The sequence below is a fragment of the Carettochelys insculpta genome, chromosome 9 (assembly GCF_033958435.1).
Source record: "Carettochelys insculpta isolate YL-2023 chromosome 9, ASM3395843v1, whole genome shotgun sequence".
In the NCBI taxonomy this organism is placed as follows: domain Eukaryota; kingdom Metazoa; phylum Chordata; order Testudines; family Carettochelyidae; genus Carettochelys; species Carettochelys insculpta.
In genome coordinates, this window is record NC_134145.1 from 38,765,837 (window position 1) to 38,790,925 (window position 25,089).

The 25,089-nt window shown below is 43.8% G+C and overlaps 1 protein-coding gene across 3 annotated transcripts; it reads left to right on the plus strand.

Moving 5' to 3' along the window:
- Positions 1 to 1,485: 1,485 nt before the first annotated feature.
- RTCA (RNA 3'-terminal phosphate cyclase) lies at positions 1,486 to 17,691 on the plus strand. 3 transcript variants are annotated; one of them, XM_075003072.1, is made up of 12 exons: positions 1,486 to 1,693; positions 1,992 to 2,092; positions 6,331 to 6,474; positions 8,134 to 8,257; positions 8,875 to 8,933; positions 9,254 to 9,395; positions 10,951 to 11,075; positions 12,546 to 12,604; positions 13,561 to 13,655; positions 14,741 to 14,845; positions 16,653 to 16,746; positions 17,482 to 17,691. In XM_075003072.1, the coding sequence occupies exons 1-12, from the start codon at positions 1,649 to 1,651 to the stop codon at positions 17,508 to 17,510; spliced, it is 1,122 nt and encodes a 373-aa protein (XP_074859173.1). In that variant the 5' UTR covers positions 1,486 to 1,648; the 3' UTR covers positions 17,511 to 17,691. The 3 variants fall into 3 exon arrangements, with proteins under 3 accessions (XP_074859173.1, XP_074859175.1, XP_074859174.1); XM_075003074.1 differs by lacking the exon at positions 1,992 to 2,092; XM_075003073.1 differs by lacking the exon at positions 16,653 to 16,746 and having other exon boundaries at positions 1,488 to 1,693.
- Positions 17,692 to 25,089: the final 7,398 nt, after the last annotated feature.

Below are 25,089 nucleotides of genomic sequence, written 5' to 3' on the forward strand. Positions count from 1 at the left end.
TCTGGCAAACCCAGCGGGGCCAGGCTACTGCCTGGGTCCTGGCTCTCCACCCCTCTCAGAGCCAGGTCCAGCTTCTCCTTGGCTTTCCCCCAAATGCCCCCTGGCTTCCCCCAATTGGGGAGAAGCTGCTTTGCCACAGCGGGCTGTCCTCTAGCTTCTCCCAGCTTGGAGAAATTTAATAATAAACTTATTGAACTGTGGTATGTTTGGTATCTATGGAATTAGTGGACTGGGTGTGATGTGGTTGCTAGAGTATGGCTTATCATATAGCACGTGCACCACCAGGTCCTCTTCCTTCCGCTCCAAGCAGGAGGGCCAGGATCTGAGAGCCAAAATGGAAATAAACCAGCCCTGTGCTGCTCAGTTTGGTTTTTCAGGGCTTGTTGGGCCTGAAGCAGCACAAAGACGGTGCAAAAGACCTCTGTGATGATCATACCAGAGTTTTTGAGGAGCATGCTCACCACTCATGTCCATCACCATGTCGCACTTGGCTAGCAGCTGGGGCTCCTGTATCCTGATACTGGGGCAGCAGCCACAGCAGGTAGCAGGTGAGCACCTTGTTGTACTGGAAGGTGCAGTTGTGAGTACTAATGCACAGGACCATGGTGCTGCAGGGCTCCTTGGGGCCAGGACCTGTCATGGGGTGGGGGCAATGGAGTGATGCAGGTGCCTAGAAGGGATCACCTGACTATAGTCCAGTAGTTGAGAGGTAGCTATCAAGTGAGAAGCCAGCTATTGAGATAGTGTCAATTATTATCAAGCTTGCAGCCATCACAAATGCTGAGAGAACAGATCGCTCATTGAAAATTTGGAAGCTGAACTTACGATACAAGGAACTTTGCTATGATTTGTGATCAGTGTTTTTGTAAAAAAAAAAAAAAAAAAGAGGAGCAGGTTTTCAGTTGGCTTTCTCTCCACCCCTCGCTAATACCTTGGATGGGACTGCCAAGGTGTCAGTACTCAGTGCTAAACAACTTCTTGTAAATTTCAGCTGTTTTTGAAGTCTCAGGATGGAGCTTCAATTTTGAAATAAGTTCAAAGCAGTGACATATAAGACTAATCTTGGTGAGTTAACTGTATTAAAACATTGTTGTATTTTTTTCAATGTCCCGCACAAGTATTCTGACAACGTAGCATCCCTCCAGCTGCAGCAAAAACAAACCCTCTGGTGAAACACAAGCCAGCTTTCAGTCAGTTATAGCAAAGAGCCGTTTGAAACCTGTTAGAAGGCCGGCTGCTTTTGGGTGAGTTTTGGGGGCCTCGGGCCATGGCTGATCTGATCTTACATTCTCTGCTGCTCCACATCCTTCGCACCTCTAGGACTGTGCCTGGGAACAGGCGGCATAGCCAGTAAGGAAGCAGAAACAAGATGTGCCGCTAAAGCGGAAACGTAAACAAAGGGAAATGCTCTCAGTTCTCACAGGCTGTCGGAGGAGGAGCTTTGTGTGTCGCTGCAGCGCCGGCTTCAGCCTAGTCCGCCAGTAGCTCAGGGCTCGGCAGCTGCGCCGGACTCTCCCCCAGCCACGTGTTACCGGCGCAGCTGCGTCCCTGCCTCTTGCCCAGTCGCGGGCGGCTGCTCCCCTGGGGCCTCGCTCTTTGCGTAGCCCGGCCAAGTCCCCATCGGCTCGGCCGCGCCTCCCTGCGGACCATGGACGGGGACAGGGTGGAGATAGACGGCGGGGTCATGGAGGGGGTGAGTACAAGGGCCCGGCCTTGCTGGGGAGGCGCCGCAGGGAGGGGCGGAGGGTGCATGAGTGACCGGTTGGGCTCCAGGCCGAGCTGGCGCCGCAGGGAGCGGGGGGTGGGGAGGAAGCCGGCGGGGATTTAGTGTGTGCTGGGGGTGGAGCGGAGAAGGGGTTTGTTTTGGTGCCCTGCGGGAAGGGAGGTGGGGAGGGGTTAGCCCGGCTTAGGGCCCTTGGAGAGGAGTGGGGCGGAGGAAGACCCCATCCTGCGATCCGTGGGGCCGCTGACTGCCCGTCTCCCCCTTGCAGGGAGGCCAGATTTTGCGCGTCTCCACGGCCTTGAGCTGCCTGCTGGGCCTTCCCCTGCGCGTGCGCAACATCCGGGCTGGGAGGAGCCAGCCTGGCCTCAGGTGAGCTCCTACCAGTGAGCCAGAACGGGGGAACTTCCCATTGCAAGCCGGTGAGGAAAAGCCGTGCCTAAAGCTCGGGGGTGGCAGGAAGGCCTCTCTCGCTAGCACACGTGGCATCAGCTCAGATTCCTTCTGCGGTGTCGTGACACCATTGCAGCTCCACCACAGGTACCAGTGGTGGCAATACTACTGGAAGGTGGGGTCTGTGCTGCTTTTTTGGTTTTTTTTTGACCACCACACTGCCTAACCCTACTTTTAGCAGGGCTTCAAGGGCACAATAATAAAAACTGCCACCAGCCAGTTTATACAAGTATTCCTTCCGCTTCACTGGAGCTACATTAGTGCTACTGCAATACTAAGAGATTTGTAGTTTAGTTAAAAAAGGTGCAGACTACGCAATTGTGTCGAGAAGGGATACAGGTCTGAATTCCAAAAACGGAAGACCTAAACTGTTCATATACTTCACATGAATGTATAAGCGTCTCACATACACTTGTGGAATTATCTATAGTTTGTCACGGCAAAAAAAAAAAGATTTTGCATCATTCATCAGGGCATGTGCCTGGCAGCCTGATTCTCTTTCTTACTAGAGAGCCCATCAGTTACATCATATTTTAAGAACATAATGTGATTATATGAGATCAGAAATATAATCAAAAATGTAAAATGTCTTATTGAAACATACAGCAAAATATTCCATCACTACTAAAGGAGACTACAGATTGAATTTCTCTAATCCAGAACTCTTTCGTCCAGCAAACTCCATAATCTGGCATGATTTTAGTTAGCCTGATGACCACTTATCATGGGTGTGGCCAAGTTTCCCATGGTCCCATAAAGTTTGTTTACAGCCACCAGCCCTGGCTCAGTGTTCTGTGCTGTTATTTCACTGTAATTTTCCACTAAATGACTTCTAAGAGCCCAGTAATATGTAGTAGGGATGGTTATGTGCTAGAAAGTATTGACCTCACATCATCCGACAAATTCTCTCGTCTGGTACCCATCAAGTCCCAAGGGTGCTGGATGAGAGAGATTCAACCTGTACAAATGTCTTTAAGAATGCCTGCCAAATAGTGAGTCTCCCCATCCCTCAAGCACGATGGTCTGAGTGCCTTCACCTACTGTTTAAGGAACTGATGTTGAATGACTATTTTTATTTGGCACTTTATAGACTAACAAAAGTTTTGAGCATGAGCTTTCGTGAGCACAGACTCACTTCATCAGATGCATCTGATGAAGTGAGTCTGTGCTCACGAAAGCTCATGCTCAAAACTTTTCTGTTAGTCTATAAGGTGCCACAGGACCCTTCGTTGCTGTTACAGATCCAGACTAACACGGCTACCCCTCCGATATTTTTATTTGGTTGGTGTCAGTGCCATGTAGGTTTTGCACAGGACACTTGGCAATAATTTTAGAAACAGAACCTAAAGCAGCAAAGAGAGGCCATATTTGGTTTAAAAGATTGTTCCCTAGCAAACACCTCATGTTGTTTCTGTATTTAATTGGCAGTGTCAATTTGAAACTAGTCATCTTAAAAGAATCGAAATCATTCTGATGAAGTTGACGTGCCTTGTCTGTGAAGACACTTGCACACTTCAAAAAAACCCAAGCAAAAAAAAGTTTCGATCATGTTTTCCTACTGTATCTCTCTGATGTTTTATGACTCTTGCTTTGTGAAGTCTGATGAAGGAATGCCCAACATAGTGAATGCTAGTGGGAAGGGGGTAGGATTAGAAGTTGAAATAAAAAAAGAACAAGTTAAAAATCACTTAGAAAAATTAGCTGTCTGCAGGTCACCAGGGCCTGATGAAATGCATCCTAGAATACTCAAGGAGCTGATAGAGGAGGTATCTGAGCCTTTATTTATCATCATTGGAAAATCATGGGAGACAGGAGAGATTCCAGAAGACTGGAAAAGGGCAAATATAGTGCCCATCTACAAAAAGGGGAATAAGAATAACCCAGGAAATGACAGGCCAGTCAGCTTAACTTCTGTGCCAGGAAAGATAATGGAACAGGTAATTAAATAAATCATCTGCAAGCGCTTGGAAGGTGGTAAGGTGATAGGAAACAGCCAGCATGGATTTGTAAGGAACAAATCATGTCAAACTAACCTGATAGCTTTCTCTGATAGTATAACGAGCCTTGTGGATAGGGGAGAAGTGGTAGATGTGGCATACTGAGACTTTACTAAAGCATTTGATATGGTCTCACACGATATTCTTATCAAAAAACTAGGCAAATACAATTTAGACGAGGCTGCTATAAGGTGAGTGCATACCTGGCAGGATAACTGTACTCAGAGAGAGTTCAAGAGGGTATGAAACCATTAAGAGGTGCCTGTGGACGGTGTGAGGCCGGTAGCGGCCCCCAGTGCGCTGGGACCGGGTCTTCTTGGAGTCGGGTTGCTTGGGAATGCAGCCCAAAGCGGGTGGTAAACTCCATCTAAGGCTAAATACTGGCACAAGACCGATAGTCAGCAAGTACCGTAAGGGAAAGTTGAAATGTACTCAGAGATTAATTCTTAATGTTTTTCAATCCTGCTGGAAAAGTATAACAAATGGGGTTCTGCAGAGGTCTGTGTTAGGACTGTTTCTGTTCAATATCTTCATCAACGATTTAGATATTGGCATAGAAATTACGCTTGTCAAGTTTGCAGATGATACCAAGCTGGGAGGGGTTGCAAGTGCTTTGGAGGATAGGGTCATAATTCAAAATGATCAGGATAAATTGGAGAAATGGTCTGAGGAAAACAGGATGAATTTTAATAAGGACAAATGCAAAGTGCTCCACTTGGGAAGGACCAATCAGTTTCACACATACAGAGAGACTGGGGAGAGACTGTCTAGGAATGACTACAGCAGAAAGGGATCTAGGGGTTATAGTGGACCACAAGCTAAATATGAGTCAACAGTGTGATGCTGTTGGAAAAAAAGCAAACATGATTCTGGGATGCATTAACAGGTGTGTTGTGAACAAGACACGAGAAGTCATTCTTCCGCTCTACTCTGCGCTGGTTAGACCTCAGCTGGAGTATTGTGTCCAGTTCTGGGTGCTGCAGTTCAAGAAAGGCATGGAGAAATTAGAGAGGGTCCAGAAAAGAGCGACAAGAATGATTAAAGGTCTAGAGAATGTGACCTATAAAGAAAAGCTGAAAGAAATGGGCTTGTTTAGTTTGGAAAAAAGAAGATTAAGGGTGGGGACATGATAGCAGTTTTCAGGTATCTAAAAGTTTGTCATAAGGAGGAGGGAGAAAATTTGTTCTTTTTGGCCTCTGAGGCTAGAACGAGAGGCAATGGACTTTAACTGCAGCAAGGGAGGTTTAGGTTGGACACTAGGAAAAAGTTCCTAACTGTCAGGGGGGTCAAACAGTGGAATAAATTGCCAAGGGAGATTGTGGAATCTCCATCGCTGGAGATATTTGGGAACAGGTTCGATAGATGTCTATCGGGGATGGTTTAAACCAGGTGTGTCCAGCCTGCGGGCCGCTTGCGGCCCTGGACAGCTAGTAATGCGGCCCCACAAGATCATAAATTTTTAACATTATTATGTGATTTATTTATATTAACTATATTATTTATTTTGTATGTGGCCCAAGACAATTCCTCTTCACTCAGTGCGGCCCAGGCAAGCCAAAAGGTTGGACACCCATGGTTTAGACAGTACTTGGTCCTGCCATTGGGACAGGGGGCTGGACTTGATGGCCGCTCGAGGTCCCTTCCAGACCTACGATTCTATGAAATACCCACATAAATGGGAGAGTGAATGCATGCACAGCAGAAGCCATCAGGGCTGGTATTTCAGGAGCGCTCTGATCACCTTGCCGTGCGTGTGACACTGAGATGCCAATTGAGTCAAATGACTGCCCCTGATTCTGTACCAGTTCTCTCTTGGGGTGACTGGAATGTGGGTCATCACATTTACCACTGCATCTTGGCTCAAGCTTTAACAAGTTCTTGCTGGGAGGGCAAAGGATTCCTGTTGCCCTCCATCTTTCTACCCTGTTCTGTTTCTGTGGAGAAGAAACAGGATATCCGCTAATTTCGAAACTCTGCCGTGCTTTTTGTCTGGTTCCTGTGAGGTTGTGGACAGCCATGAAACTGGGAGTAGTTTGAATTTCTACTGTGTTGGCTTGAGGTAAAGTTTGCAATTGTACTGTTGCTAAATATGTAATTGTAATGTAATGTGGGTGAGGAGGCATTCTGATGTGCATCTTAATGTAGCATTATGACTTGAAGGCCTCAACATCTGTCTGGACTAGAGATGATTCGAGATTTATGTGATGGGCAGCTGGAAGGTGGAGAAATCGGTTCAACAGAAATAACCTTCACTCCTGGAAAGATCAAAGGTGGAACCCACACAGCAGATACCAAAACAGCAGGGTATGTATGTTGTAATACTGTTAACCGATGTAATAACTAGTGTTTGCTATTGTTCAGTAGTTTTTAGGTTATGGCAAAAATGAGTAAAAACACAGAACTCATACTGAGGACTGATACTGTTCCCTTAATCCATGTTTTGTCTAAGCAAGCTATTTCTGACTCATGACTCCTATTTCTAGAGGTATGCACTCTTTGTTTACCTGATCTTATTGCAGTTAGTATCTGTAGTCGTAAGCACCTGCACAAAATATCAAAGTTAGACATGAAGTTGAGTTTTGATTTGTGGCCTACAAAACAAAAGAAAGCGACCTAGATCCTAGTGTTCCTGGTCTTGATATATTGCATCTTATTTTCTCTTGCATAACTATTTATCACACATCAAATCAGGTATGAATATAAATATGCAGTTTAAAGTCTAGCATGTTTAGTGCAGAGTGTTAAACCTAGGATAATTAGAAATGTCTGTAGATCTAGGAAACTGAAATTTGGTCTTAAAACTGAAAATTTGTTTATTTTATTTATGGGCCATATAGCATAACTTACACCAATATATGGTTAGACATTGATTTCAGACAGGTGGGACAATCATTTCTCCCTTCCCTGTCTCTCTTTTTATTGTGTGGTTCTATATCTAGCCCTTACTGGTACTATTACTTTCTCTGCTCTGAATTGTGTGGAGAACAGAGTGGAGCACCAGTTAAAGGGAGTGGACCTGGTGGGGTGGGAGCTGTGTGAGCTGGAGGCGTCAGGTTCTACTTGAATTATAAAAAAGCTGTTTTTTGTAGGCAGCAAAGGGTGTAGGGGAATATGACAACTGAGGTTGTCTCCTTTTGGTTGAGCACAGTTACAAAAAACACAGCTACGCAGTTTAATAGAAGAGCTTGTGGCTGCACAGTGGTAAGGAAGCAGCCAAAAAGCAGTACAGTCCACAAACATTTGAAAGGTAGACTTTTTTAATAAATAAATAGCTGCTCCCATAAGCTAGTAACCTAACTAATAATTTGCACAGCACAAACAGTAATTTGAAATTTATATAAAATAAATATGTATTTTAGAAGCATGTACAATTCTTTGATCGTTGCTGGAATATTAACATTAATTTTGAGGAGTTTTGTTGAGACCAATTGAATTTTTCAGGGGTTTATAGATTGAGTATCATTTCTGACATTACCGCTAAAGGGCATTAAATAATTTAAAACAAAATTATTTGGTGACTAGATTCTAAATGATAAATACTTTCACACAGTAAAAATATTTAGAAATTTACATAAATGTTAAACTAGCTGCACAGCCTTTTATACCTTTATCCCTCTGTTGTCTAACCTGATAGTTGCTAACTCATATAATCAGAACTAAAAATGTACAAGGGAAATAAACAAGAAATCTATGTTAATTTCCATGTCAAAAGAGAGAGTATGCAAAACTAGATTATCAAAGGAAAAGTATTTTAGGGAAATTTGTTTATTTTTAGGCTTGGAAGGAAACATCAGTGACAAAAAGACACTTGTGAGCATTTTAACAGAGTAATATATGTCAGAGGAATGTGTGATGTAATTTTACTAATGATTATCTTCAGACCATTTGCTTGCTGTCTGACATTTAATAATTTAAATTGATTATGCCTGCATTTCCTTTAAATGTTTTCCGATTCCGTTTCAGGAGTGTGTGCCTACTAATGCAGGTAGCAATGCCTTGCGTACTGTTTGCTGCTTCTCCTTCAGAACTTCGTTTAAAAGGTGGGACTAATGCCGAGATGGCCCCACAGATAGACTACACAGTGATGGTAGGGATTGGCTTTTTTGACTTGTTAAATCTTTCAAGTGCACACGTGACTTGTGTATTTTCCTGTTGCTGTTTTATATCATTAATGGTAATTGTAGAGTAATCAAAGCAATTTTTTTTTCTTTTTTTGCTTTGTCAAACATGAAATAAAATAGAACAATCTGCTTTTTTGTTTTTCTTTTAAAAACTAAAATAGCCAACTGAAGTATTCTTGGTATAGGAATATTGCACTATTAACATAGATTCTATAGAATATGTTTAAAGGGCAACAGTGTGCCTCAGGTAATTCCTTGCAACATAAAGATGTCTGCAACTACTTCTCTATTTCTCTCCTTTTATTTTAGTTCCTGAAGGTCATATGAATTAAAACAGTCACTTTGCTCTAGAAATGCTAAGTATTAATTATGGGAAAAGGTCCATAAAAGGGTATGCAGACTAAAATGTGCAAATTCCATCTTCCTTAATTCTGCATGACACCAAACATTTTCTATAGTGTATTTTGAGATCTTCACAGTAGAACAAGGTATATTTTCTTAGCTTTGAAGATTGAGTGAGTGGGTGGGTGGTACATGTTAAATACAAAACAGTTCTGCATTTTAAAGTGTGCATACCCCTCAGGTCTTTAAACCAATAATTGAGAAGTTCAACGTGACCTTTGATTGTGACATAAAAAGGAGGTAAGTTAGATGTTCTTGGCTTTTGAAATATTTTGTTGTGGGGGGCCCACCTGTAAGTGGAGTGTGATTCCTTCCGAAGTTCATTCTATGCAGGTCAAGGATATTGCTATGTTTATTTTTGTGTACAGTTCTACAATACACATCACTAAATTTCCAAGCCTCCTGACCTGTCTAAAATAGCATGTTGAGGATAAGACACCTCCTAGCCATCAGATATGCCAAATCCATTTTTAGCTTTCTTGCTTATAGGAATAATTTAATTTGTAATGTCTCGGATCCGTTTTTTTGCTTTTAATGATATCTGATTGCCATTTTAATAGGGGCTACTACCCCCAAGGTGGGGGTGAAGTAATAGTCCGAATGTCACCTATCAAAGAGTTAAGCCCAATAAATTTAACTGAGCGTGGCACTGTGACAAAGATACATGGAAGAGCATTTGTTGCAGGAGCCTTGCCTATTAAAGTGAGTGCCTGTAATATTCCTAGAAGTAAGCATCTGTAATTTTGATATAATGTAAATAAAGAGTATACAATTATTTGTATATTATGCAATCTTTGATGGGTTTTTTTTTAATTTATTGGTACTTTTTCTGTAGTTCTCCATGCAAGCAACTGTACTGAGCTTCCAAGGAGAGGAAAATTATAGCAAATACAAATTTAGAGAATTCTAAAATATAATATTTTTATTGTAGATTGTGGTAGAACCCAACAAAGGGAAGAGAGAACATTGTCCAGGTTGTAATTGTTCAGAAGCCTCAGTAGAGATTCAAGATGAGAAGCCTTTCTAAAAGATAGACTGTAGTTCAACCAGAAGGGATGTAGCGACATCGAAATAGGCTATTTCGATGAATAATGTCTACACGTCCTCCAGGGCTGGCAAAGTCGACGTTCAACATCGACGTTGCGCAGCACCACATCGAAATAGGCGCTGCGAGGGAACGTCTACACGCCAAAGTAGCACACATTGAAATAAGGGTGCCAGGCACAGCTGCAGACAGGGTCACAGGGCGGACTCAACAGCAAGCCGCTCCCTTAAAGGGCCCCTCCCAGACACAGTTGCACTAAACAACACAAGATCCACAGAGCCGACAACTGGTTGCAGACCTTGTGCATGCAGCATGGATCCCCAGCTGCAGCAGCAGCAGCAGCAGCCAGAAGCCCTGGGCTAAGGGCTGCTGCACACGGTGACCATAGAGCCCCGCAGGGGCTGGAGAGAGCGTCTCTCAGCCCCTCAGCTGATGGCCACCATGGCGGACCCCGCTATTTCAATGTTGCGGGACGCGGATCGTCTACACGTGCCCTACTTTGACGTTCAACTTCGAAGTAGGGCGCTATTCCCATCCCTTCATGGGGTTAGCGGCTTTGACGTCTCGCCGCCTAACGTTGATGTTAACATCGAAATAGTGCCGAACACGTGTAGCCGTGACGGGCGCTATTTCGAAGTTAGTGCCACTACTTCGAAGTAGCGTGCACGTGTAGACACGGCTTAAATGTACTTAATGATGTTTCTTGGCTTTAAAATCTATGAATTTACAAAAATGTGTTACGTGCTCTCCAAGTTCTGAGGTAGATACAAGCACTTTGGGACAGAAATTGTAAGCAGTGACCTAAAGTAACTCTCTGCTACATAACGTATTGTGATTTTTAAGATCAAATATATTGAGATTTATCAGGGCTAGAAATAACTGCCTTCTCTTGTAGCAAGGCGGGAAATTTTGAATTTCTGTTGCTAGTGAACCACCAGTGTACAGCTTTAAAAGCTGTCATTGGTCTAGGATTTAATACTTCTTAAGCTTTGTGCCAGAATTGCACAGTGAGAGGAAAGAGGAGAGATTAGATATTAGCTTGCAGGAGTTTACAGTAATACAAGAGGTAAAATTAATTTTGAAAACTAGTCTCCTTACAGTTTGGAAGAATGATATTTAACTATGTGTTCATAAGGTTAGGTATATAAAGAAAATGTTAGATCACAAATGTTTAACTACCATATCTGGTTCCCCTTTGTTTTACCTAACCAGCTAGCAAAAGATATGGCATCAGCAGCAGTGAAGTGCATCAGAAAAGAAATCAGAGATCTTTATGTCAGTATTCAGCCTGTTCGAGAACCTGATAATCAAGCCTTTGGAACTGGAAGTGGAATAATGTGAGACAAGAAACAAACCTTTCTATACTTACCTTATTGTGTCGGTAGCTGAGATTATGGTGATGGTCCTTCTTTGGCAGAGAGATAGTAAACAAAGGACAGTAAATAGGGCAAAACAAAAAAGCAGTTCAGTAGCACTTTAAAGACTGAGAAAATAATTTATTAGGTGATGAGCTTTCATGGGACAGACCCACTTCTTCAGATCATAGACATACTAGAACAGACTCAATATTTAAGGCACAGAAAACCAAAATAGTAATCAAGGTTGACAAATCAGAAAAACTGTATCAAGGTGAGCAAATCAGAGGGCAGAGGGGCACTTGGCAATAAGCCAAGAAATTCATCTTTGTCAGGGAAAGTTGGCGCATTTAAGTAGTTAGCAAAGAGAGTTTTCTGCTAAGAATTTCTCAGGGGTTTAAATTAAATACATATTAACAAATACAGACCAAGACTTTATTTTTAAGCATCTGACTGAAACTTGAGCAGTTGAGAGAGGGAGGGATTTTTTTATTTTGTAATTTCATCTCAGTAGTTCTCAAGCCATTCACAAAGTATTCCAGCAAAAACACAATCAAAACCTAGCTGGTCTCATTTGAAAACCAGAAAAATTGTGTGTGTTTCTTAAGAATAAATGCAGGCCTGTTCCATATCACAAAGAAGCAAAAGAGGGAAAAAATATCCATTGCAGGTCACTTTTTAAAGGAACTGAAGTACAGAAAGCTATAGCTAATTACATATTTAAAGACAGTGTGTTTACAATATGTACAAGATAGGTCATTAGCTATACCTAAATATTTACTGTGTGCAATATGGATAATTTTTTATTGTGAGGCTATTACATCTGCATTCTCTAGTTTTTTTAATATAATCTTCAACATGCACATGACTGTGCTTTTCTGCTATGACACCTCCCCCAGCCTGGTATCCTTTAGCATTACATCATGTCTGCCAGTTGGCATTCACTCAGGCTACCTTTACATTAACAACTTTTGCCGACTAAACCCCAGTTTTATCAACAAAACTGGTGGAAGCTCCACACACACAATGCGTTTTGTCAGAGGAGTCCGGCCGCTCTGTTGACAGAACAGAGTGCTCTTCCAGTTAGCTTTTGTGTGTGGTTGCACTGCCAACGGTTTTGTTAGAAACTATCTTCCAACAGAAATATCTGTTGACAGATGCTTCTAGTGTAACTGTAGCCTCTGAGGAAAACCATCTGCTGAGTTAACAACAAACTTCTTCCCTCACGTGCATGTGGCTTTTTTCCTCCCCCTTGGACATTTGCTATACAGTAAAGTTGAGATCAGTCCTAGAAGTCAGAGTAAATGTTTCCATTGACTTTACGAAGAGTTGGTCTGGGATTCACGTACTGATCAGACTAAGCATTCTTACCTGTTATCATAACACGGTGTGTTATGATTGCAGATAAATGCCTAATTACTAACTGGTAATATATTTAATTTTTCTGTTTAGTATTGTTGCAGAGACTTCAACAGGGTGTCTGTTTGCTGGATCATCACTTGGGAAAAGAGGTGACGATTGTGTGAAGTATTTTCGTGTTTTGTGTATTTAATTTCATACTGGATATTGGATCCATATTGGATCCATATTGTCAATAACCATTGGCAACAGAAATAGAAGATTTTAATACTATGTTATAGAATATTAAACTGTTATTAACAATACTCTATTTTTACATCCATGTTTTTGGTTCACCATGCTGCAGAAATCAATATAGTTGTAAATTTATCTGCTTATTTTAATGGATAGTTAAAGATCAATGATTTGGAAAGACTTCTGGATTTTTTGAAACCTATGCACTCCACCCTAGTTCATCTGATATAGGACTTGTCCTGTGCTGTCTAGAGCAGAGTATATATGTTAGAAATATAGGAATGAATTTAATTTTAACAGGTATCTTATTTGGTTAAAGCTGCTTCTCAAAGTATAAGGAGGTATAGACTTTTCCCAGTGCTTAGGAAGTATGTATCATACTTACCCAGATGCGGTAATGGGATGACGGATCATAAGACAGGTTGAACCTCTCTAATCCAGCACTTTCTTGTCCAGCAACATCCATAGTCCAGTAAGATTTAAGTTAGCCAGATATCCGCTTACCATGGGTGTGACCAAGTTTCCCACAGTCGTATAAAGTTTATTTAGAGCCACCAGTCCTGGCTCTCCATGTTCTGTGCTATTATGTAACTGTACTTTACCCTTAAATGTCTTCTAAGAGTCCAGTAAACAGTGGAAGAATTGATAATGCTGCTAGAAAATATTGTCCTGCCATGGTCCAGCAAATTCTTTGGTTCAGTACTAGTCAGTTTCCAAGGGTGCTGGACAAGAGATGTTGAACCTGTATTGAGAAGGTGTCTGGGGCAATAAAGATTAAAATCATGGCCTCCTGTTTCCTGTTTTTTTTCATGTTCTACAGTTAACTACTAATAATGTTTTGAAGCTCCTTATTCCTCCTGAATTCTCTCCCTAGGTAAGAATTCTGACAGGGTTGGAATTGAAGCTGCAGAGGTGCTGCTTGGAAATCTTAGGCATGGGGGAGCAGTGGATGACTATCTGCAAGACCAGGTAAGAATCTCACACACCGAGGTCAAGGTGAAGTTAAGGCAACAAGCACAGCAAGTGTGTTTGCCTGTGTATGTAAACCAAGAGAGCAAAACAAAAGTCTTGAAATTCGGAGTTGACTGCATTTCCACAGCAAGCCACAGAGTTACATTCAAATAGCTACCACAGCTGTGGCTGGAGGGGATGTCCCAAACCCAGTCATCCTGAACTCATAGGGGCTGAGGTAGTAAGCAACCAAGTGTTAGAAGGCTCTATGGATAGGACCTCACAACATGAGCAGAAATAGCAGCCCATCCTGATAAGCCAAAATGGACCTGTTAGGTCCTGGAAGTTTAAACAAGCCATGTAAGGTCTGTGGGGAAACACATGACACCAGGCAAGCCTCTTGGGCCTCAAGGAGGGGCATCAACTCATCTATGGCTGACTTGACATTTTCTCTTCCTGCTGTACTCAGAAAATCTAACGGAAGAGAGAATTTCCTCCTCTCACCTCTTGGTATCTGTTCGCTCTAGAACTCTCTCCACATAAGTAAAGGTCTGTAAGAGCAGGGCTCTCTTCCTAAGTGCCTCAGGAGGTGACTAGGCGAGAGCAGGAGAGAACATACCAAGGGGACATTCTTTCCCATCTTGCTGCTCTGGCTTCATACAGGAGACCTAGAGAAAGAAGAATCCTTCAGTTTCCTCCTCTGACAACCTGATCTGTAGATCTGCTAATATGCTAAATGTAGTGTAATTGTCATTGTGTCAGTGATGGTCCAAATTCAAGTCAGACTACTACATATCTGGTGCGTACCCCTTTGAGTGTGTTGTCATTCAGAAACCTCATTCCCAATATTCTGTTCAGCCCCAGGTGGAATCTGAAGTCAGGTGTGATGTGGCTTTTAGCAAGGGGACCAGAATCAAGAGTGCAACTGCCTTACCATTATAGATTTATCCATTACATGACTCCTGTCACTCTATAATATATATTGAACAAGCAAACTGAGTTGTTTTCAGTTCAGTTATGTGCTGCTCTGACTCTTTCACAGAGCAGTGTTATGAAGCAGTAATAATGATTTTTAAAACTAATTTTATTGTTTTCTTCTGAAGCTGATCATTTTCATGGCATTAGCCAATGGGGTGTCTAGAGTGAAGAGTGGACCAATTACACTCCATACTCAAACTGCGATACATTTTGCAGAACAACTAACAAAGGTGAGTCCAGAGAACGCAGAAGAGTATTATCATTGGGCCTTCATCTCTCTACACATAGGTGTAGTGTAGGGTCATATCACAAGTCTACAGTGCACTAGCCTTCTGTGTAATAAGGCTAGGTCTGTACTACAAACTTACAGTGATATGACTACAACCCTCAGGAGTATGAAAAATCCACGCCTCTGAGCAGTGTAGTTATACTAGCCTGATGGTCTGTGTGGACAGCACTTTGTCAGCAGGAGGGCTTCTCCAGTGGACATAGCTACTGCCTCTCACACAGATGGAATACCTACAGTGATGGGAAAAGCTTGCCCATCAGTGTCGGAAGTGTCTTTGCTGAAGTGTAACAGGAGCGCAACTGCACCATTTAAGTATCAACCTGTCCTCAGTTGCTCTTTGTATCCTGCTGGCAGCCGGCACTGTACGTGAGCTCTCTGGTTTGCTATGCACTAAGTCCCTATGTGGGCAAGCCCTCCCTGAATGTGTCCCTCCTTTGTAGTGTCATCCTCTCACTTTTTTGGGGTACACTCATCCATTGCTATACGAGCACAATTGGTTCCTAACTTTTTGCTCATAGGTGAAAACGTGTAAGAGGGACACTGAATTCCTATTAAAGTACTTGTAAAAGACTGATTGGTTCCAAGTGGTGGGAGGGGCAGCAGGTGGCGCTGCTTTTGAAAAGTAAGTGGACCCAGGGTTGGGAGGGAGTTAAAGGCTGGGACACAGTTTGCGGGAGGGAGGGTTAAAACTTGTAGGCCTCTCAGGTGGAGGAGGTAACCACTTGTTCCTCCTGGCTGCACGAGAGGTAGCTGGGAGGCTGGGGGTTTGGAACTGAACAGGATGGAGTGGGTGTTGGGAGTGGGCTCGGGGGCAGGGGGGGCGTTGTGTGGGGATCTGGGGGCTGGGGGAATGTTGGGGGGGGGGGGCTGCGGGTCTCCCTGCTCCCCAGCGAGGGACCCCGTGCCCTTGCTCGGCTCCTGCCGCGGGGCTGTGGGTCTCCCCGCACCCCAGCTTATCTCCAGCTGCAGGATTACGGGTCTCCCCGTGGCCGGCTCAGCTGCAGCCTCGGGGTGGCGGATCTTCCACTCTTGCCGGCCTGCTGGGCGCACACCACCCCCCCTCCCTCCCCGGGACCCTGCCACAGGGCAGCCAGTCTCTCCACTCCACTCCACCCCCTGTCAGGGACCCCACAGGGCTTCCAAACTCACCCTCCCATTGGTGACCCTGGCAGCTGGAGCGCAGCCAACCACAGGGCTGCTGGTCTCTCCGCCCCCTGCCAAGGATCCAGCAGCTGGAGTACAGCCAGATGGGGGGCTGTGGGACTCACTGCCCCTCTCCCCCACTGCCGGGGACCCCGCAGGGCTGCCGGACTCACCCCCGTCCCCCCACCCCCGGCTGGAGCAGAGCCAGCTTCTGGGCTGCCGGTCTCTCCACCCCCCGCCCCCCCCCACAGTGACCCAGCTGCTGGAGTGGAGCCAGTCGCGGGCCTGCTGGTCTCTCCGCACCTGCCAGTGGCTGGCTCGTATTAGTGGGGGAAGTTCACTCATCTAGTGAACATTGGTAGGTATGTGTCTCCCTCGTTTTAGTGAGTACTCGTAAGTCAAGTACACGTTAAACGAGGGATGAGTGTATATGTGAAATGGGGTTGATCTTGAGATATAGGTATTCAGAACACCCTCCTTCATAGTAATTCCTGGCAAACAACCCTCCATGTAACATGGCAGATCACAGACTTCAGCGGACAAGGGCCTGATGGAGGGGGAACATTTTGGGTGCTTAAGGAACTCCTTTTGGTTCCCCTCTTAAGTTCACGGAAAGCTGCAGTCCTGCAGGCTGGATAGGCAGCTGGGGCTCATCAGGAGTTATCCTGCAACGGACTGTAATTAAAGCACCTGTGACCAGTTAAGACCTGCATGCTTTCTATAAAAGGCTTTCCCCAGGCATCAGGAGGGGAGGGGGCGGGAGGGGTGTGGTGCCCGGAGAGGAGGAGGCTGGAGGTATGGAGCGCAGAACTGAGCAGAGCACAGCCCAGCACAGTCAAGCACCCCAGCAGCACAGTACATGGGGGAAGGATCCCAGAAGACAGTGGCGGGTGAAGAGGCCTAAGGAAAGGCGTTGCCATGCGGCAGGGGCAGAAAGCCCCCACCAGCTCCCTCCTTCCCTAAGGTCTCTGGGATGGAGTCCAGGGCAGTGGGCCAGACTGGACTCCATTTCCCCTGGAGGGCAGCCAACTGGGACAGCTGGAGCAGCTTGAGGCTGGCGGAGAGGGACCTGCTCTACCCCAAATTCAGACTGGTCCATGATGAGAATGGCTTGGGAAAGGGAGACCCTGCCTTTGGGAAGTCCCAGGGCAATAAGAGGGGCCTCTCTGAGGCACACGAGGAGCTGCCTGGAAGCGCAGAACCCTTAAGGGACTGTCAAGGGATCCATCACAGTAATGAATAAAGAACAGTGTGTTCAGAACTCAATCTTAAATTCCTTAGCATTTCACAACCTTAATTAAAATATTTTCAGTGGAATTAATGAACGTTGTTATATGTACATCTGTTTACTAAACACATGATTAGACAACTAGTGTTCAGGGGTTTTTCTGACTACATTGTAAGTTTTTTAATACTTTGTCTTCGTGTTTACAGGCCAAATTTACTGTTGCAAAATCGGATGATGAAGATTCTGCTAAAGACACCTACCTTATTGAATGCCAAGGAATGGGGATGATAAACTCACACTTGTAGTTTTTCTTTAAAAAAAAACACAACTCTGATGCACTGCACTACATTTCAGTTCATGAATTGCACTATGTAACCGGTGTTATGTAATAATATATATGGTTTGATTTAAATTCAGAGATGATGTAGTGATTTCTTGGTAGGCTGCGAACACTTCCTCTCCTTCCTTTGACTGTTAACAGCAAAATGAGAATAGACAAGATAGTTAATAGTATATTATATAAATGTTTAGGAGAGCTGAGGGTACAATTGAATAGCTTTAAGTCTATGAATGAGCTAGATTTGATAACTCCCATTACAACTTCTAAAAGTTACTTATTAAATGACACAGCCATTCCTCTGAAAGCATGTAGGTTTATCATATGCGATCTTTACATATTTATGAGACAGATGAACAAAAAACAGTCTGTGTCTCTAAAGTATTCTGTTTCTGTACTTATTTTGCTGCAATTGATATGCAAAAAGTAAAGTAATTTCAGTGTAGTTTAATTGGATGTCTTTTACTTATGATCTCTCCAACAGTTGATATGACAGCAAGGTTGGCTCAGCTGTTAAGGTTTTGCAAACAACATGTGGAATGCCTTTCAGTTTTCCCTGTGCTCATCACAGCAAATGGGGTCAGCTCTACATGTCTTCTCCCCTGCTGCTCTCCCCTATCCTGTCACACCATATGCTAACAAGTCTTCAGCTATGACTTTGTGGTACATGAAGTTGCATATAGGAGTGGGGTGGGCAAATACTGGTCTGTGGGCCAGATGCTGTCTGCCCGGCTTAGTTCCTGGCGGGCTCCCACCGTCATATTTACCTGCACCTCTGCAGGTATTGAGCGATTGCAGCTGTCATTGGCCATGGATCACTGTCAACAGCTAACAGGAGCAGCAGGAAGCAGTGCCCCAGGCTGCGCTGCACTGCTTCCTGCCTTTCCCATTGTCCATGAACAGCTCCTGCAGGGGCACAGGTGTGTAAAGATGTGGGCCCAGTAGGGACTAACCGTGGTAGGCCATTGTTTTTTTTATTGCCCACCCGTGATGTACGTGCCACAGTGACTGAGAGGGTATGGCGACACAAAGTTGAAAGGCTCTGGTAGTAGGGAGGCAGCAGAGAAAGTCTTCAGTAGTGGGGAGCTGCTGGAGCCTTTCCCTGCTGACTCCCCCTGCCATGTAAGGTATATGTCCTAGGGCTCTGGGATATAGGGCACTGATTCACCTAACCAGTATCACACCACGTACTCTGTTGATATCCATGTTGGATGGAAATGCAGTGTGTGTGCACCACCACAGATGTAGCTGTACCATATGACATGCCACTGGGTCTTCTTGGGTTGGCCTCTTCTTTTTTCCTTCAGATTTGTTTTGTTAGACTGTCTCCCCCCATAGGTATGAGAACTGTACTTTATTTATGTGACCAGACTTCCTGAGCCTGTATTCCATTCATTTTTTATATTAATTTCTATAGGGTGTTACTCTGAGCCCATATTTAAACTGTACATTCCTCATGTAATCTTCCTTGCCTACACCATTCACCCAGCTTAACATTTGCATTTCTGTGGAACAGATCATTTGCTGATGTTTCTGTGCTGTCCACTCCTCGGTGCCACACTAAAACTGGACGAACCACCATTTTATAGACATTAGAGGGGTAGCCGTGTTAGTCTGGATCTGTAGATCTGAAGAAGTGAGTTAACTCACGAAAGCTCATGCTCTAAACTTTTCTGTTAGTCTATAAGGTGCCACAGGACCCTTCGTTGCTTAAAGACATTGTTACTTTTTAATCTTATTGGTGTCTTCTCGTCTCACGTGCTTACACCAGTTATCTCTGCATTTGAGCCAAGCATTTATTACTCTCGTTCTAATTTTGCCCAACTTTCCCTGGATTCTGGAACCCAGACACTTGAAACTGTGATTTTTGGTATCTCTGCCCATTTAGTTTCAAGGATAATTCTTCAGTGCTCACTTTATATACTATATTCTGTTTCTTTCCTTTGCTTAGTCTGTGCCCAGATCTCCCTCTATAACACATTCGTCTAATGATCTGAAGTAAAATGCATAAATTTTCTATGGCTATGTCTACACTAGCACACTACGTCAAAGTAGCCTATTTCAAAGTAAGAGCATTGAAATAGGCTACTTCGACATGTATCGTCTACACGTCCACCGGTGCTGGTGCCGTCGATGTTCAACATCGAAGTAGTGACAGGGAGTGTTGAAAGGACCGACCCTGGAAGGAAATGTGGTGCGTCCACACACACACGCACTCCCCGTCAAAATAAGGTGCCAGCAAAGCCTGCGGGTGGAGTCACAGGCTGGACTAGCCTTTCTGGGGCAACAGCAAGCCGCTCCCTTAAAGGGCCCCTCCCAGACACACTCAGTCCACACAGCTGACAACTAGTTGCAGACCCTGTGCACACAGCATGGACCCCCAGCTGCAGCAGCAGCAGCAGCCAGAAGCCCTGGGCTAAGGGCTGCTGCACACGGCGACCACAGAGCCCTGCAGGGGCTGGGCAGAGCATCTCTCAGCCCCTCAGCTGATGGCCGCCATGGAGGACCCTGCTATTTTGACGTAGTGGGACGCGGGTTGTCTACACACGCCCTACTTTGATGTTGAATGTTGAAGTAGGGCGCTATTCCCATCTTCGGATAGGAATAGTGATTTCGACGTCTCGCTGCCTAACGTTGATTTCAACATCGAAATAGCGCACGGTGCGTGTAGATGCAACGCATGCTATTTCGACATTGTGACAGCTACTTCGAAGTAGCCAGCCAGTGTAGACGCACATTATGTGTATTTCTAATGCCCACTCTTATTTCTATTTTAAGGATTTTTACTGTTACACATCAGCATATTATCTGAGCACTTCAATCAGACTTATCAGTGTAGCTAACACCACTTCTGATGAAAATATTCAATACTTAATGTAAAACTGTGTGCAGTTTGTATATAAAAAAAAATTAGAAAATAGAAACAACATATAGCATAGCCAATACTGAACTGGTTGAATTTAGCTACAGCTGCATATCATTGTTTTAGGCACTGCATATAAACAGAGCAAGAGACAAGTCACTGCTCCAAAGAATTTACCATACACTAAAATACACAAGACCAAAGAAGGAAGGGGGTGGGTGGGAAGTTCTCCATTTTACACATGGGGAACTGAGGCACTGAAAAAGAAAGGATAGATCCACAAAGGGACCCAAGTTTTACAACACCTGATCCCCTGAAGTAGAATCCTTAGCCTGGTCCCTGTACAGTACAAGGTGAAAGTTAAGTGGCTAATCAGGTGGTTCACAGAAGTCAGTGTACTGAGCAGGGAGCTGCCTGAGCTAGCTTCTAGGAAATGCTGAGAAGAGGTGTGAGCCTGCACTTCCTCCCTCAAAGGCTTTGTCTACACTAAAGTGATCTGCTGACAGAAGTGTCTGTCAGATCTCTTCCAACAAAATTTCTGTTGACAGATTGCGGCCAGACTGCCAAGTGGGCTGCTACGTTAACAGAGAGCAGTTGGACTGCCTGGCCACTCTCAGCAAAATGACCAACCAGAAGTACAGCAGACAAGGCTGCCTAGTGCCCTGGAAGCTCTGCCTGTCAACAGAGGGCCCCCCAGAATGGCCAAACCAGCTTTCTGTCAACAAGTTGGTTTGTCCCACGAAAGCTCATCACCTAATAGATTATTTTTAGTCTTTGAAGTGCTACTTGACTGCTTTTTTGTTTTGGTAGAATACAGACTAACATGGCTATCTCTCTGTTACTATTCATTTTTGTGTGTAGGCATGTTATTTTGAAATAACACTGCTGTGTAGATGTAGCTTTAGAGTCCCACAAGAAACTGCAGCAGAAGCAGGAACTGAACCTAGATCTCAAGCAAGAATCCGAGGCAGAAGACTTCCTATTTTAGATTGGTACTTGATTTATAAAGCTGCAGAACAAGTACAGTATTCTCATTTCTCTAATGTTCATTCAACTCATTGGCTGCAATTGCTTCACTGTGCATTTTAATTGGGATTATGGCACTGAATTTAGGACTGACGAATGCCAACCAAAGCAAAGAAATAGCCAATGTGTGGCTGCTTAAAAAATATCTGCCTCTCCATAGAGGCCTGGTGGTGGCAGCAGGCAGTGTAATAAACTAGTATTGTATGAATTGAAATCTAGTTTTACAGTTGGTATCAGGAGCTCCTCTCTCAACCACCATTCCAGGCTCTTGATTTTCAGTGCTAATATTGGGAAATGAAAGCTCCAGAAAATACTTGGAAATGGAGAAGTTTGAAGGTCAGCATACAGGCAACTAACATCTCCTTTTACCAAAGTATGTTGCTCTAAAATAGATGTTTGTTATGTCTTCTGAGGGATTATTTAAAAAATTGTACTGTGCAGCGGTGTTAGTGGTAAGCTGCGCACTTGTGCAGCCACTCAGAAGAGATTCCAATGCTGCACTTCTGCTTAGGACACGGCTCACAGCTAGGCTTTGTTTCTACTAGTTGTGCACATTAACACGTCTCAGTGTACATAAAATTATTCTGCACATGGAAGGAAAACATCTGCCCATGAATGAAAAATATTAGTGGGAACATTGCCACACAGGAGATTATTACACATTCCTTATTTTCCTGAAGACATCGTTGAGCAAAAGTCCAGTTTAGAGTTCAGTACTAAGCATTTTAACCCTTTTATAATTTCTGCATGTCACAATGGACCATTCCGTTTAACTTGCTTTTAACAAGTTGTTCACATTTACTTGAAAAGAACAGGAGTGCTTCCCTCTCCACATTTTACAGTTCAACAAATAACCCCTTGTAACTAAGAAACCTCCAATAGAAATTCTTTCCAAAACAGTCATTCTTGTTCTGCAGTCACTGCTGCATCTTAACAAAGAGGAACGTTCTGCTTTGGAACTACGAAAGATCTAACAGGCAACAATCACACTTAGCGTAAGTTAGTTCATAAATATACCAAAGATTAAGTGAACCACGACAGCAAATTACTGTACTAATAAGAAAAATCCATGAATGAAAGAATTGGTAAATTAAGCTGAATCTTTCAGATTTATGGAGCCCTTTGTATTTTTCAGAGTCTGCATATAACACATTGGCCATGTCTACACTAAGGAAAAACTTCGAAATGGCCATGCTAATGGCCAAATCGAAGAATCCTAATGAGGCACTGAAATGGCTATTCAGTGCCTCATTAGCATGCTGCCAGCCATGACACTTTGAAAGTGCTGCGGTTCACTTGCCCGCAGCTTGTCTACACGGGGGTCCTTTTCGAAAGAAGCCTGCAAACGTCAAAATCCCCTTATTCCTATCAGCAGTTTGCAAGCTCCTTTTGAAAAGGACCCCCACGTAGATGAGCTGCAGGTGAGTGAACCGGGGTACCTTCAAGTGCCATGGCTCGCAGCATGCTAATGAGGTGCTGAATATTCATTATTATTAGTATTTATTAATATTCTTCAATTTGGCCATTTCAAAGTTTTTCATAAGTGTGGACATAGCCATTATGTTTTAAAAGTAGAAGTAAATTCTAGAATTAGCCTGCGTATGATATTAAAAATATCCCCCTTTGGCCAGATGCTCAGTAGCTATTAATCAGGGGTCTCAAACTCAATTTACCTTAGGGCCAGTGATTGTCCTCAAATCCTTCCAGTGGGCCAGCAGGCATCCCTCTTCTCTAGCATGTCTCCATGCCCCTCTGCTGGCCCACGCATTCTCCACTCCCGCACATGGCACAAGTTCCAACGCAAAACACCATTAACATGGCATTGATTTTAATGTGTATCCCTTCTTCCAGTGTCAACAGCAGCAACAAGAGCTGGGGTAAGGCAATCAACTTGAGTGCCAACTCAGAGTCTTTGATTCAGCTCTGAAAAAAGTAAAACAAAATCTTGAGATCAGTGGTTCGTCCCTGCTTGCAAGGACACAAGTATATTTTTAATATGAAACAAAGAGATATTTTAATAAGGGAAAAGGGATCATAAACAAAACAGAGCTGGGTGGAAAAGTCTTGATGGAACCATACTGGACATCAACATCACAAATGTTTTGCAAAGTGAGGTCAACTTCAAAGGAACGTTGTTTTGGAATAAACATAGGAAAAAAGTTCAGGCAGGATCAAAATTCACAGGATTTTATCCAAAGAATCATCACCACCTTTACCAACAAGTGTCCAATAGCTAGAAGACCAACGTTCTGACTATCCACAGTCCTATTCTGTGGAAACCCTACTCACAATTGGAGTCAGTTACAGCAGTACCTAAGGGCATTTGATGTGATTGTCCTCTAGTGGCCCAGCTCTACTCCCATCAGAGCTGCTCAGCCTGGTTCCAAAGCAAGACATGCCCCCCTGGGCCAGCTTCTGAGTCGGCTTGCTTCAGTGCTGAGTAGCTCAGGGCTCCATTAAATCAGCTCAGTTCCCCTCTGCCAGCACTTCTGTGGTATCCACTTCACGAGTCCAGAATCTGCTTCCTTCTGCTGCTTATCAAGCCAATGCTCACCAAAGACAACCTCTCTTAGCTGCTGCTCCAGGTAGTACTTGTCAGGAGTCAATTCTCCTGCCTGGTCCACAGCTGGTCTGATCAAGCCTTGTCTGCACTGTTCTTCACAGTGCAAAAGAAATCCAGGTTATGTAAATATATGACAAATCATTCACTTAAATAAAGCCCCTATTCATTAGACTAAAGCTTTCACCTATACTACAAATCCTTTTACCTACCTCTTGGGTCCAAGCTTCATTAGCCAGGCTTAGTTCAGATCCTGTTACGTTCAGGGTGACCTCTGCCTTCACCCAGGACACAGCACAGGTCCTATAGTCTTCTCTAGGCATCAAGAATAATTGCTTATTACATATCTTTAAAATAAAGTTTAATCACAACAACAAATATGCATGCTCAAGGGCTCCAGACTTGCAAGGAGGTTTGTTTTAGAAGATCTGGCTCTAGACTCATTTCTTCTAATTAAAATATGGGAAGGAGGCACCTGGATTTTGTCCCTGGTTCACCTGGATCCAGGGGGCACCTGGATTTGGTCCCTGTTGAGCTGACATTTCCCCTTCTCATCAACAGATGGCGCCATCCCCTAAAATCTCTGCCCCTGAGGCTTGCATATGAATGAAAACTCACATCCCAAAACAGGAATTACAGCTCTCTTAAGTAACATTCCTACAGTGCACCTGCTATACCTATTTTATGTTCACATTGCACACCACAAGCAGTCGTTACAAAACCCAGATGTAGTGTGTGTGAGTTAGGTGTTAGTAGCAAGCTAATTTCCTGACTGCTAAAACAGAACTTGTAACTGTCATGCATTAGCTGGAGTTTTCACCTTTCATTAATATCCCATTTAAATTCGGTAAATTGTCTGATTGTGGTAAGGTGGACTGAACTCCATGTAGGGAATCTATTAACCTTTTATTCAGTACAGATGAATGATCACTTGCACTTTGCCCTGAATTTTCTTATGTTATTTAGGGCCAATTGATGTCTGCCATAAAAGTACTACTGTGTCTTTAGTTAGGGCTCAGGTGGCTATA

Excerpts from the sequence above, each read along its gene's own strand:
- RTCA (XM_075003072.1), top strand. The coding sequence starts at position 1,649 with ATGGACGGGGACAGGGTGGAGATAGACGGCGGGGTCATGGAGGGG. Across the intron at positions 2,093-6,330 it reads AGGAGCCAGCCTGGCCTCAG|GCCTCAACATCTGTCTGGAC; the intron begins GTGAGCTCCTAC and ends TATGACTTGAAG. Across the intron at positions 8,934-9,253 it reads GATTGTGACATAAAAAGGAG|GGGCTACTACCCCCAAGGTG; the intron begins GTAAGTTAGATG and ends CCATTTTAATAG.